General features: G+C 37.8%; 3 protein-coding genes across 5 annotated transcripts; 1 reads left to right on the top strand and 2 right to left on the bottom strand.

The window, feature by feature from the left end:
- The first annotated feature begins 10 nt into the window (after positions 1-10).
- Positions 11-3,367, top strand: mrps10 (mitochondrial ribosomal protein S10). The gene is made up of 7 exons (XM_065273350.2): positions 11-879; positions 1,001-1,035; positions 1,341-1,413; positions 1,535-1,674; positions 1,802-1,910; positions 2,534-2,623; positions 2,767-3,367. The coding sequence occupies exons 1-7, from the start codon at positions 775-777 to the stop codon at positions 2,842-2,844; spliced, it is 630 nt and encodes a 209-aa protein (XP_065129422.1). The 5' UTR covers positions 11-774; the 3' UTR covers positions 2,845-3,367.
- A 427-nt stretch (positions 3,368-3,794) lies between these two features.
- LOC135758726 (uncharacterized) lies at positions 3,795-10,889 on the bottom strand. 3 transcript variants are annotated; one of them, XR_010536572.2, is made up of 7 exons: positions 10,685-10,889; positions 7,664-7,771; positions 7,426-7,569; positions 7,180-7,326; positions 6,919-7,038; positions 4,529-4,644; positions 3,795-3,891 (listed from the first exon to the last, which is right to left on the bottom strand). XR_010536572.2 is itself a non-coding variant. In XM_073813702.1 (6 exons), the coding sequence occupies exons 2-6, from the start codon at positions 7,759-7,761 to the stop codon at positions 4,638-4,640; spliced, it is 516 nt and encodes a 171-aa protein (XP_073669803.1). In that variant the 5' UTR covers positions 7,762-7,771; positions 10,685-10,889; the 3' UTR covers positions 4,503-4,637. The 3 variants fall into 3 exon arrangements, 2 of the variants coding, with proteins under 2 accessions (XP_073669803.1, XP_065129423.1); XM_073813702.1 differs by lacking the exon at positions 3,795-3,891 and having other exon boundaries at positions 4,503-4,644; XM_065273351.1 differs by lacking the exons at positions 3,795-3,891; positions 4,529-4,644 and adding an exon at positions 5,705-6,678.
- A 373-nt stretch (positions 10,890-11,262) lies between these two features.
- msgn1 (mesogenin 1) lies at positions 11,263-12,661 on the bottom strand. The gene has a single exon (XM_065273439.2). The coding sequence runs from the start codon at positions 12,145-12,147 to the stop codon at positions 11,710-11,712; it is 438 nt and encodes a 145-aa protein (XP_065129511.1). The 5' UTR covers positions 12,148-12,661; the 3' UTR covers positions 11,263-11,709.
- Positions 12,662-12,743: the final 82 nt, after the last annotated feature.

The following is a 12,743-nucleotide window of genomic DNA, read 5'->3' as shown; positions in this document are numbered from 1 at the left end:
TTGTCTATTATGTGATTTGTAATATAAGGACATTTTGATTGATTTTAAAGAATCTTCACTATGTTATCTTATATATTTAAGTTAACAAAGTCTGTGTCTCAGTCAGCTCCCTCACATTGGGACACTGTTCACTTATTTTTATGCTTAAGTGTAAAACTTAATTTTTCAACACCTGTTAAAATATATTATGAAAAACGGTTTTATTATTCTCTACATATCCGTGAATAAATTTGGATGAATATAACATATTAATATTAAAGGGGACTTTTCCATGTTTAAGTGCTATAACTGGGTCCGCGGTGCTTCTATAAACCTACAAAAAGTAAAAAAAAACAATCCAGTATCTTTGCTTTGGTAAACCATTCTCTGCAAGCATGTGAAAAAATATGTCATTAAAATTCAGTGCAGATTAAGGTGTGGTATTATTATGCTAAGTTCCCCTTCTGACATCACAAGGGGATCTTATTATAACAGTACCACCCCTTATTATGCAATATCCAACAACGACACTGCTATTTAGTGCAGAGAGAAAGAGAGAGAACATTGACAGCACAACTGAGTTTCAATTTTAACAAACCACAATCATGACAATCAGTGTTTACATTTCTTTTGCATTTAAAAGGACACTTCCAAAAAGGCACATTTTTTGCCCACACCTGCAAATTAAGTGTTGATTTTAAGTTGTTATAATCAATTCTCTAAGGTTCTATCAAAAGAGTCCCGTGTATTCATTTGTTCCCCGCTCCTCCAGCAGAAGCGCTGTTTCTCTACCGTATGGTGACGACACTTCCGCTTTGTCAGACAGACATGGCAGCCTGCATGGCGAAAGCTGGAGCGATTCGTGTCCTGTCAAATATCATTCGCGGACGATTTTTATCGGTAGTGCAACATCTTTTATTTATCGGATCTGCATATTTTACTGTGTAAGCATGTGTGTTTCTAACTGATCGTGTTAGTTTATTCTGCTGACTGACTCTGTTATTGTGTTCATGTATTGCAGGTCGCTTCTGTTCAGCATCACATAACCTGTCCACGGTCAGTTTTACATACACACAAAAGAGACACATTTCAATATCTACACATGCATAGTGGGGTTTAAAAGTCTGAACCCACTGCTAAAAAAATGCTTCAATTTTGTAAGATTGTGTTATGTTGTACACGTGAGACAGGTCAATGTCACAGATTTGCTTTAGAAATGTTTCTGCTATATTTTGGTCATAACGTTATTTCCAGGTTTACATGGGCACCCATATTTTTGAAGTGCTCTTGGACGTTTATGTGTATGACTTAATTGTTTAATGGTAAAGTTGTCATTATTATGTTTCTTCATGTGTCTGCAGATGGTCTGTGAGTGTGTGTCCTTCATCTTTCATACACACAGGTCCTGTCTCAACATCATCTCATTCTCCTGCTGTGAGTTTCTCTTTTAAATCCTCTATGGATCAAATCTTCCATAAATCGCGCAGTGTGTTTTACTGAGAGTTGTTATATTTGAAGGATTAAAGTCATGTTCCTCTGGTTCTTTTAAATGCAGGTCACTATCACAGACGAGTCAGACACACTCTATGAGAAACTGTCAGTGTTGGTCAAAGGTCATGATAAGTCAGTGTTGGACAGCTATGAGTTTTTTGCCACTTTGGCAGCAAAGGAGCTCGGTCTCACACTGGATAAAGTGTAAGTCCAATGTGACTCTTAAGAATACAGTTTTAATACAATCAAAAAGTCTAAATGCTTACTTGGGGATTAATGATTATGGCATATTTTTATGAACTTTCTGAATGGGTTTTTTGCTTTTCTGCAGATTTGAACCGCCTAAGCATATAGATAAATTAACACTGCTGAAGTCTGTTCACATCTTTAAGAAACACAGAGTGCAGTATGAGATGAGGACACATTACAGGTGTGTTGAGGTGAGACGTCTCCTTTTTATTACATACGTTTGATTATATTAAACTAAATTCTGACATATTGTGTTACCAAATATCCAGGCTTTGTGATATTATAATTTATTATTATAAATATAATTAATAGGGCTGTCAAAAGATTAATCGCATACAAATAAGAGTTTGTTTGCATAATATATTTGTGTGTTTATTGTGTGTTATTATTATGCATATATAAATACACACATACATGAATCAATTAAAAATGTTGTTTATGTATAATTTTTAAAATGTGTATGTATATATAATATAAAATCCATCCATCCATCCATCCGTCTCTTATGTACATCCATCTGTCTCTTAAGTACATCCATGCATGTGTTTGTATTTATATATGCAAAATAATTACACACAGTGCACACACACATATATTATGCAAAAACAAACTTTTTTTGTATTCGATTAATCACAATTAATCTTTTGACAGCCCTACTAATTAAATATTTTACAGATGAGCATAACTAGAAAACTACTTCCATGATTTTAAAGAATCATTAAAGTACCTTCAAATGGTTAACACAATGCTTGGCTCTGGTACTTTGTAAGAAAGAAAACACTGATGACAACATTAACATCTTTGTCATGTTCAGATTTCTAGAATAACTGGGTCAACTGCGCAGGTTTATTTGGAGTACATTCAGCGTAATTTACCCGAGGGAGTTGCCATGGAGGTGACTAAGGTAACAGTATGTTAATTAAGACACAATAATACTGTACACAGGCAGACTACTGAGTAAAATCAATATAATGTGTGTGAAGTGTAGTATAGAAGTGTAGTGTTTTGAGTTGTCCACTGAATGCATGTTTGTTCATCTCTTTACAGACCGCTGTTGAGAAGATTCCAAAACACATCCAGAAACCGCTGTGGGATGATAACAAACTGGAGCAGTCAAGTCCATGAGGGTCATGAGGAGACTTCTGCCCTGATACAGCATATATGAGCTTCTGTCCACGTACAAGCTCTGATTTAAAACCTGCTTCTGAGATTAAACAAATCAGGAGAAACACAAAGGGAACCTGATCTTAGATCAGTGCTGTGGCCATGATAAAAATCCAAGACAAGGTTTTATAATTACATAAACTATAAATCACAATGTCCCACATAAAATGTTTGTACTAGTAGTACTAACATAACTTGTGCATACAGATACATGTCTACATATGAAGTTTTGTTTTTTCTATTTTTATGTAATAAGCATGGATTCATGTCATTTATATGTAATAAAATAAATAAATGGTGTAAATGACATCAGCCAGATTTTGACCTATTGCTTTTTTATTTTTATTGTTTAATTGTATTTTATAGTGGTGCTCATGAATTTTAGTTTTATGATTGTTGTAATGTTTAACTATTTTTTTCTAGTTTGGAGCCCAATGACATCTGGCAAAGGGACTGCCAATGAAAACTAGCACTAGGGCTAATTTGGGTACGTTTACGAATGTTCATTAATGTACACCATCCCTTTTCTAAACAAATAAAGGAATAAATTATAGCGATTGGTTTTATTTGCCTTTATTGTATTACATCTCAAACTTTGAATTTTAATTAAAAACATGATTCACACATGAATGTAGGTCTGTTGATTGGTAGCCTTAATTTTCTGAACTTATGATAAATTCATACATTTCAAAAATGGAGGTGGCCCCCAGTTGAAGAATCATTGGTGTTGAGGATGTAGAAAACTAATGATAAATTATAATAAGCTCAATGTGTCACACTTTTGTGCTATAGAAACAAGGAGATACATTATTGGGAGGAAATGAACTTTATTTATAGCACTAATGGGGTTGTGATCAAATATATGAAATAAATCAGTTACAGAAAAAACAAGACAACTTTGTGCCCAGAGTCTTTCCTTTAATTCACATAAACAGCTGCTGTTTTACTTACGTGCTGTCTTCACCTCGAGGAATCTGCTCCTGCGGTTCACTTTGAGTCTGCGCAGTCCTGCAGCATTGGTAAAATGACTCATTCCTCTGAACTTAAGCAAATGACTCACAGCTCACTCTCTCTCACAAACACACATCAAACAAAAGTAACTCCAAAGCATCCATTTACCATCCTGGAAGACTACAAGGGTTACATCTTGGTAACTACGATATGAGCTTTTGAGTCAAATCTTTTTGGACATTTATAGTACGAGAACATCTCTGTTTTCCTTTTGTAATTCAGTATCTACATTTCCCACTATAAAAAACAGACTCACACTTTGCTTCGAATTTGCTAAATTCCCTGCAGGTTTTCGTTCCTCAGATGTCACACTGGCAGAAACCTCTGGAGAAGCTCTAAATAACTTTAAAGGTGCTTCAGAAAATTAAATATTTATTTCAATAAGCACCTCTTAAATGTCTCATTCATGTGTAAATACTAGAAGAACCACTGAGGGCCTGTAATGATCTAACGGAGAAAGGTAAATGTCCCAATCTGACAATTCTTTCCTAGTTTAGCAGGTTCCTTCAGTGTGACACCAAATAACTCCTCAGTATGTCTTAATGATCTCATGTTTAAAATGAGACCGACAGACAGCCATCTCCTCTCAATCCAGAGAGTGAATGGGATTTTAATTAAAGACAGAGAAACTCACCTTGGTTAGGAGAGGATGAGGTGGATCACATCAGCAAGGCGAGCACGGGAGGAGACACAGACCGGAACGTCCTGCCTCCTGCATGTCCAGCTGCCCTCCAAAAGGGTGTCTAACCCCTTCAGGAGACAACAAGAGTCAGTCCAAAGCACAGCAGAGGAGAGGAACTGCAGAAGTGACCCATCAGAGGAACACACAGAATCTCAAGTGTCTAACTGATGTTTGGTTGTCCTACGCATCTCAACACAGGTAACAGACACATCATCAGTCAAACGTTCGCACGCACCCACACATTCTTTATTATGACTACTTTTCACTTGACACATAGTCATCCAACATCCTGAGATTAAAGTCAACCCTTGTGAAGGAGATCTTGTGTCAGGGGGTGGTTGACTGCTAATATACCCTACCCATTAAACAAACAGTAAAATAAGTGAGCTAATACAGCTTATCTTTATGTTTTCTAACACCATAAAGAACAAAATGGGTCACGTGTGTCCAAATGTTTGACATGTAGTGTATTTCTTGAGAATCTGACATACATAAGGCTGTTTTTGTATAGATGCCAGTGTGAGTTATAGTATTTAGATAACACCAGAAAAAGATCTGACTAAACATATTACTATGATAATTCAAACTCGACTAGATCATTGCGTCTTAATCAAATGTTTCATTCTAATTACTTAATAAACATTATTTGTTAATGGATTTAATTCACACTGGTGGGTTTAATAGAAGTCCACTAATATAAAATGAATGATTTATTCACATATTACTGTGAAAGGAATTACACACTTTGTCTACATAAATTAATTTCATGCACATTTTAAATGAAAAGACGACAGGTCTGACTATATTCAGTACATCCTTGGACTTGTTTTTTTGTCTGTTATATTAACTTTCACTTTACTTTTCACTTTAATTAAATGTGTTAAAACTATACAATATCTAAACATTATGTATAATATAGGATAGTTGCAACATTGCCATGACTTTTCTCTTGTCAATTATCATTAACTTTATTAAATATATTTCTGTGCTCATGTAAAGAGTAAAAATACATACTTTTATTACACTTTATTGTCCATTTTTCTTCAGGTATGTGAAGTTCATTACATTAATACAGGTAGAAAATGGACATTCATTGTTTTAAGTTTAAATAAACAATAAAAGATGAGATCATTTTATCTTAACTTTATTTTGTTTGTTCAAAACTAAGTCAAAAGCTGTTATTTTCTCAATTTACATCCACAAATTCACATGACTTTATCAGTTACAACACGTGAATGTGCCAGAACACTTCAAAACACAAAATATTTTTATATTGATTATTTTTACTATTTTAAATCAAATATTTTTGTAACTGGCTTTAAAATAGAAAAGCAAAAGAAAAATCTTATTTCAAGAGGTATAAACTGTAATGCTACTGTCATTAAATAAGTGTGGTTGTAACAGAATGTCATTTAACAGCGTGGACTGATGAACACAAACAGGAATACTTTTCCAAGAGAAATACTTTTACTTTAACGTACTGTAGACTTACTGTATAGTAGCTGCACATTGATGATATTAAATCATGAATAATACATGAGCACTACACATGAAAACACATATCAGGTAATTCAATGATCTGTTTGTTATATATGTCAATGTACTGACATGATCTTAACATGTCTGAGAGGTCCAAGGAGTACAGATATATCAATGGACATACTGTGTATATACTGAGGAATGACGGTGGACGTACAGTCATTTGATTAGTCTCTCAACTTCTCATTTACTAAAATGCACTTAACTTTCTTTATATAAAAAAAGGAAATTAGGAATAGCACCACGCAGACTGGACGACACTTAAAAGTAAAATTCTCATGAAATACACTTAAAATTTAACATGTTTCTTTCTCTTCATAAGAGTGAGAGTGCTTTTAAATGGATCACATTCAAGGAACCGAAAAGGGTAGTGTGTTTTTACAGTAAGAGAACCTGCGAGTTCTGCCTGGAAAGAAAATATTCGAAGGCCGTTAACGCTACAGGGCTCGAGATTTTAACTACGTCTGAGCTGTTAAAACCTCCGGCCACCAGGGGGCCCCGGCCAGCGCTGGCCCCTGCCTGGAGGCGGGCGGGGCAGAGGAGGGGCCGATCCGTTGTGGTAGCTGCATGAAAGGATAAAATCACACATTTGGATTGGGCTGCTGTGTTTAATGAAGGGGCCGAAATCGTGACTCCTAATTTTGCATTGTAGATTCAAAAACAATTTCGTTAAAACAGGGTGTCATGCACTAATCATGGTAGCCCAAATAAGTGTATTTAATCAAGACACCAACAATGCGAGAGACATGTCCGTCTGTAAAGGAACAATTAAGAAAGGAGTAAGTGGATTAGTGTGTTCTTACCCTCTGGGATGAAAAAATCGAGGAGGGCCGGGTGGCATCATGCTACGCCCTCTCGGGTGTGGGGGCCGCCCTCTAAAGCCTGGGTGTCCTGGTGGTGGTGGAGGCGGCGGCGGGCAATGCCTGAAATGACCAAATACCAGACATTTTGGTTTCATTCAAAATGTAACACTGTGCAGTGTATGCATTTCAGGGGCAACATTAAATAACTATTACAATTTTTAAGGTGTATCCCCCACTCCCAGTTTTTTTTTATGTACATGCCTGTGCATTGGAGGTGGGGGTCCTCTCATGTGCATGGAAGGGGGCGGCAAAGGAGGAGGAGGAGGCGGTGGCCCCAAATTCATTCTCATAGGTCCGCCTCTTCGACCCCGCATGTCCGGATACGGCCACGTTCTACCCATGCCCCGCCTACAAATACAGATGCAATGTGGGATTCGTAGTATTTCATAAGAAACTGGAACCAAGGTTTACAAGTAACAAAAATGGCCAAGAACACTTTAACAAAACCTCATGGATCCAAATCCATTTGTAAAGAAATCACGCCCTCTGCCTCTGACATGACCCGGCGGTCTGAACCCTTTCATCATCATTCCTCGACCGCCACGTCCTCCCATTCGCCCACCTCTGCCACGAACCTTTAATCCACATGCCCTGTAAGAGGTACATAAACAAATCTAAACCTTGAATCCATGATGAGGGGCATGTGAACACATTGTAATGACTTGGCTGTGATCATGTGATTTACCTGGTTTTGCTTTCAGGTACAGGATCCTCCTGTGCAGATGTATCTGTAGTCTCCATCACTTCTGTCGTCTCCTTCACTTGCTCGGATTCAGCAGCCATTTTTAAAACCCTTTATAGACATACAAACAAATTCAAATAATTGCTGTTTTCTTGCTCTCACCGTTTTCTTTGGCTTAAAGGGACACACTTTTTGAAAAAAGGGGTTCATTTTCCAGCTCCCCCTAGACCAGGGTTCCCCAAATCTTACCCTGGAGGGCCAGAGCACTGCAGAGTTTAGCTCCAACCCTGATCAAACACAACTGAGCAAGCTAATCAAGGTCTTCATGATCACTAGAAAATCACAGGTGGGTTAGTTTGATTAGGGTTGGACCCAAACTCTGTAGTGCTCCGGCCCTCCAGGGTAAGATTTGGGGAACCCTGCCTGCCCTAGACCATTAGCATCGCGCTCAAAAATAACCAAAGAGTTTGATATTTGCGATTTACGCAGTGCCTGAAAATAGTGCCCTACTAAAATTGAAAGTACCATGGGGACTATTTTCAGGCACTGTGTAATATCATTGCGCCTCCTGCAACCATGGTACGGCAGCAAAGTCCTTGATTATTATGCCAGAATGAGAGTATAGTTCCTAGCCATATCGGGCAAGAAAATCGAAACTTTTAATTTTCCGTCTTAGTACATGATGTGACTAAAGAAGAGTCAAGTTTTAAATAGGAAAAATATTGAAACTCTTTGTTCACTTTTGAGCGCGATGCTAATGGTCTAATCAGATTCAATGGATTATGCTAAGCTATGCTTAAAGTGGTACCGCCAGCCTGTATTCCAAAATGGTAAAAATCAGTTTTTCCTGAAGAACAATAGGCTTTATTCCCAGCTGCACTACTTCCTGAACCTCAGCCAGCTCCTTGTTTCCTGTCTGCCATTATTGGACAAACTGATTAATCCAGGCGTGTCTGATTATTGTTGTTGTGACTACTGAGGTCAGGCACACCTGAATTAATCAGTTTGTTTGTGACTACTGAGGTCAGGCACACCTGGATTAATCAGTTTGTCCAATAATGGCAGACAGGAAACAAGGAGCTGGCTGAAGTTCAGGAAGTAGTGCAGCTGGGCATAAAGCCTATTGAAGAGTTCAGATGCAAAACCCTAAGTGTGTCTGACATGTTTTCTTGTAAATTAGCTGTTTTATCATCAGGCTCTTATGTTTAGGTTCAGTAATTTTACTTAAATGGTAATAAAAAGTTTATTAGTTGGTAACCAAAATGCCATTTTTTCCAAATGTCACTGTAGTCAAATCATTGGTGTTTGACAAATTTGACTGTCATTACAAAACCCTCTAAGTATATGTAAAAATTTCCACTCCAAACAAAATCTACTTTTTGGTCAAGACATAGTGAACAGTTGCACAGTAAATCCACGTGGTGCTGTGCAAACCACAAGCAGTATTTTTGAATGGTCTGAGGCAGCGATTAAAGCAGGGTATTTGATGAACGTATAATACGTGCTGAGAGTGTTCAGTTAATTTATTTCATTCTTGACGGAGGTGACTTTGATCGCCTTTTGCATCTGAGCTCCTCAATTGTAACCATAATGTATTGAATTCTTTTTCAAAACATTACAAATTGAGGGCAAACATTTGCTTAATTTAACAAGGCAAAAAGTTTTATTAATTCAAAAAGCAGACTTCATCTACTTTATGCAAGAATAATTTATTTTTCATTATTTTATTTAGAGTGAAGTATGACTTGGACATAATATCAGCTGGTTTAGAAGTTTTACCTGTTTAGTGTAACTAGTTTAACATGCGTTTTCACAGCAGAGCTAGCTACGCAGACGACAACCCTGAACACCTGAATTCTACGAAACTCATTTCTGACCCCCATGTTCTTAGATCTTCAACTATGACCCAAATGCAGATAAAGTCATAGAAAAACTTGTAACGTCAGCGTGCAACATCTGACGATTTCTCCCTCCCGCTGTGGAAAGCACACAGACAGACTCCGTCCTGTTAAATCCACACAACAGGCTTAACATGCCAGCATCTCCATCATCGAACACCCTGCTGGTCACAAGCAGCTGACCGTAGGCACTGGAATTCCAGAGCATCCAGCTGGGCCATATATTAATAGTGTCAATGCATACATGGCCAACTGTAAAACGAGGAGTCCAGAGAAATTAAATTCTAAGAGAGACATGCAAGCATGCAACCACCCAGAGAGGAATTTAACCCCACCTTGTATGGATGAAGGGCGTTTTTGACATCTCAAGAGGAAAAACACGAGAACAGATATACTGTTCAAGTCTTTTAAGCAACATGAAATGTCTGGATGAGTGCAATGTCTCCTATTGTGTTAATGCATTTCCTTTTAAAACAGGAAGTTAGGTCAGGAAATGTCATTGGGTTTGTCCCATTAGGTTAAAAGGCTTTAATTATGTCAGAGCCATGATGTGCTACCTGTTAGATGGCACAGAGACAGGTGCTACTGCACATTTTAATAGACAAAGATTTATTTTGAAATTCTAGATGTGTGTCTTTATAGTGTCAAAGTTTATTATGAAAACTGTTAGGCCACTAGTAAATAGATGACCTTTATACACATTACAATGTTGCAGCTTTTTCTTGTGTTTTTATATGATTACTCTGGTGTAAAATATGAAAACACACTATAAGCAAAAATCATATTTGAAAAGTAATAAAAAGGTATGTGTTCACAAGTAGAAAATAATACTTGTTATATTAGTTTGTCAGATTCATAAGCTCTTCTTATTCATTTGAAACATTCTAAGTATTTTTTCATAGAAGAGCCCACAATAATAACCACAGCTGATTGAAATAACAGCCTGAAAATCACTCTGGATCAACTGATGAGGCAAATGAGCCCTGAACTTTTAGACAAACACGCATAGCTACCGCTAAAAGGTTTATATGTGGAGATGCTGAGGTAAATTAACGAAATTTAACGGTTCACTCACAGATTTAATACACAAACACTCGAGCTCTGTGTCGTGTGCGCTTAGTCTTACCTTCAAAGATCGAGAGCTCTTCTAAACAACGAGCCCCTAAAATAATTAAGCGTAATTCGGTTTATTCTGTCAAACAATCATCCGTCTACAAGATCATTAAGGTTTAAACGGCTTTGAAATGGCGGCTCGCGCTACGCCGAAAGATCAAGCGTTGATTCTCTTTGTCAAGGGCCGAGCGTCATTGTACAGCGAGGCCCCACCCACACTAAACACGGACGCGATATGATTGGTCAGCGCTCAATTGCGTCAGTACAGTTGTTGTACGTGTGCATCGATCCACCAAAGCGCCCACTTCAATTCCGTGTGTCGCTGCGCAGATAGATCGACGTATGACGTAGAATATCGCGATAGTTAATCTAACGTATCGGGCCAGTCAGCTCTCGCGGTAGTTTGATGTTCTTCGCCGATCGCTCTGCACAACGCCGCATAAAGTAGAACACCTGTTTGATTTGAACCTTTTTATTATATTACCTTTTTTAAAATACACATAAATAAACAATCTACATCTTACCATGTCTAAACAAATAGAAGAAGAATAGAATAGTATTTTTTTCTAAAAAAGAAATGTATTTCCTATTAATTTTGTACTTTATTTTCTATACAAATTTCAATCTTAAATATTGCAACCTGTGTGTGGGTTGTGTTGTGATTTCTGTTTGAGAGATTCGTAGACTTGCTAAATTTAACATTTTTCAATAACATATGTTGAGCTTTAATATTTTCCATTACACCAATAAAAAGACCATAGTACGTTAACACGAACATTACATTTATTCAATTATTTTATCATAAAAAATGACTTCCAAAAAAGTATAAGATTAGACATACCACTCATGTGACAAGAAATATTTACATCAGAAAAACACATGTGGTGGGGAAAAATAGAAAATAAACTCTGTACAACAGCAGTCAAAAAATCACGATCCTTTCTGCTCCAAGAGAATTATGTCCGTAAAAGATGATGAAGAACTGAAAACACAGATCTTCCCGTGACCATGAAAGACTTCAAACACACGTGAATGTCCTCATTGCTGCTCGAGGATGGTGGAGAGTTCTTTGATGTACTGGATGGTGTATTTGAGGGTTTGGATCTTGGTAAGCGGTTGTCCTCTTCTGCTGTACACCGGCGGCAGGTAATCCCGCAGCTGATGCAGCGCCTCCGCCAGACTGCGCATGCGCATCTTCTCTCGCTCGCTCGCCTTCACTCTCCTCTTGATGCTCATCTTGACTTTGGGCTTCTGTTGCTCAGAGAAGCGGTTGTGTTTGCGTCCGGACAGCTGGTACTCCGGGCATCCTCCGGGACTGGAGCGCATCTCCGGTGATGAGCACATGGATTCAAATGAGGAATCCGGTGAAGAAGACGCGCTGTCTCCAAACGTCCTCTCCTCTCTGTTCCAGCCCCAATGCGTCAGAATATTTGCCGTAGCAGCATCGATGTCCACACTGTCATCGACCTGTGCCATCTCCTATCTGTGGTTTTGTCTCGAAGAAAATGACCCAGTGTGGGGTAAAACTTTGCTTTTATACCCCAGATCTTTACGAGCGCAAAGTTCAAAGAGACGAAAGTGGCAAAACGCGGAGGATGAGCGCGCGTTTGTCACCCGGGTGTGAATAAGGCGATGTTGGCGGTTAATGTGTAAGAGAAAAGAAAATAATTAGATTCCCTTTTGTGGGAAATGACTCTTTAAGTCGACACGACAACAATTAACAGACTGATGTGATCAGACGCGCAAAAGTACACCGAAAAGACCAAATCACACATTCAGAGAAAACACGATATGCATAATAGCTTACAATGCAATGCAAGAAACAACTAAAAGAGAGCTTTTAAATAAACTGAACAATGTTTTATTATCTGTGATCCCACCATCACCCTGATCAAGTGGATTTTTGATATTGTGCATGGTAATAATGACTGAATATGAGATGGTCAACATATCTACAGGTCTCCAAAAACAAAAAAACAAAAAAAAAACTATGTAAACACCTGTTATTGTGAGCAGGCCCAACACAGAAAAGCCCAAAACTACTTAACATTCCTGAACACAAGGATAGTTTA

Source organism: Paramisgurnus dabryanus, chromosome 1, assembly GCF_030506205.2.
Source record: "Paramisgurnus dabryanus chromosome 1, PD_genome_1.1, whole genome shotgun sequence".
Lineage (NCBI taxonomy): Eukaryota > Metazoa > Chordata > Actinopteri > Cypriniformes > Cobitidae > Paramisgurnus > Paramisgurnus dabryanus.
Note: the sequence above shows the minus strand (reverse complement) of the source record. Positions and strands in the feature narration are given on the sequence as shown.

What these genes read in the sequence shown, in the direction of transcription:
- mrps10 (XM_065273350.2), top strand. Translation starts at nt 775, where the DNA reads ATGGTGACGACACTTCCGCTTTGTCAGACAGACATGGCAGCCTGCATG. An exon ending in TTCGCGGACGATTTTTATCG is followed by an intron (nt 880 to 1,000) that starts GTAGTGCAACAT and finishes CATGTATTGCAG; the next exon opens with GTCGCTTCTGTTCAGCATCA. An exon ending in TTGCCATGGAGGTGACTAAG is followed by an intron (nt 2,624 to 2,766) that starts GTAACAGTATGT and finishes ATCTCTTTACAG; the next exon opens with ACCGCTGTTGAGAAGATTCC.
- LOC135758726 (XM_065273351.1), bottom strand. Translation starts at nt 7,761, where the DNA reads ATGGCTGCTGAATCCGAGCAAGTGAAGGAGACGACAGAAGTGATGGAG. An exon ending in AATGGATTTGGATCCATGAG is followed by an intron (nt 7,327 to 7,425) that starts GTTTTGTTAAAG and finishes CTGTATTTGTAG; the next exon opens with GCGGGGCATGGGTAGAACGT. An exon ending in CCCCCACCTCCAATGCACAG is followed by an intron (nt 7,039 to 7,179) that starts GCATGTACATAA and finishes TGGTCATTTCAG; the next exon opens with GCATTGCCCGCCGCCGCCTC.
- msgn1 (XM_065273439.2), bottom strand. Translation starts at nt 12,147, where the DNA reads ATGGCACAGGTCGATGACAGTGTGGACATCGATGCTGCTACGGCAAAT.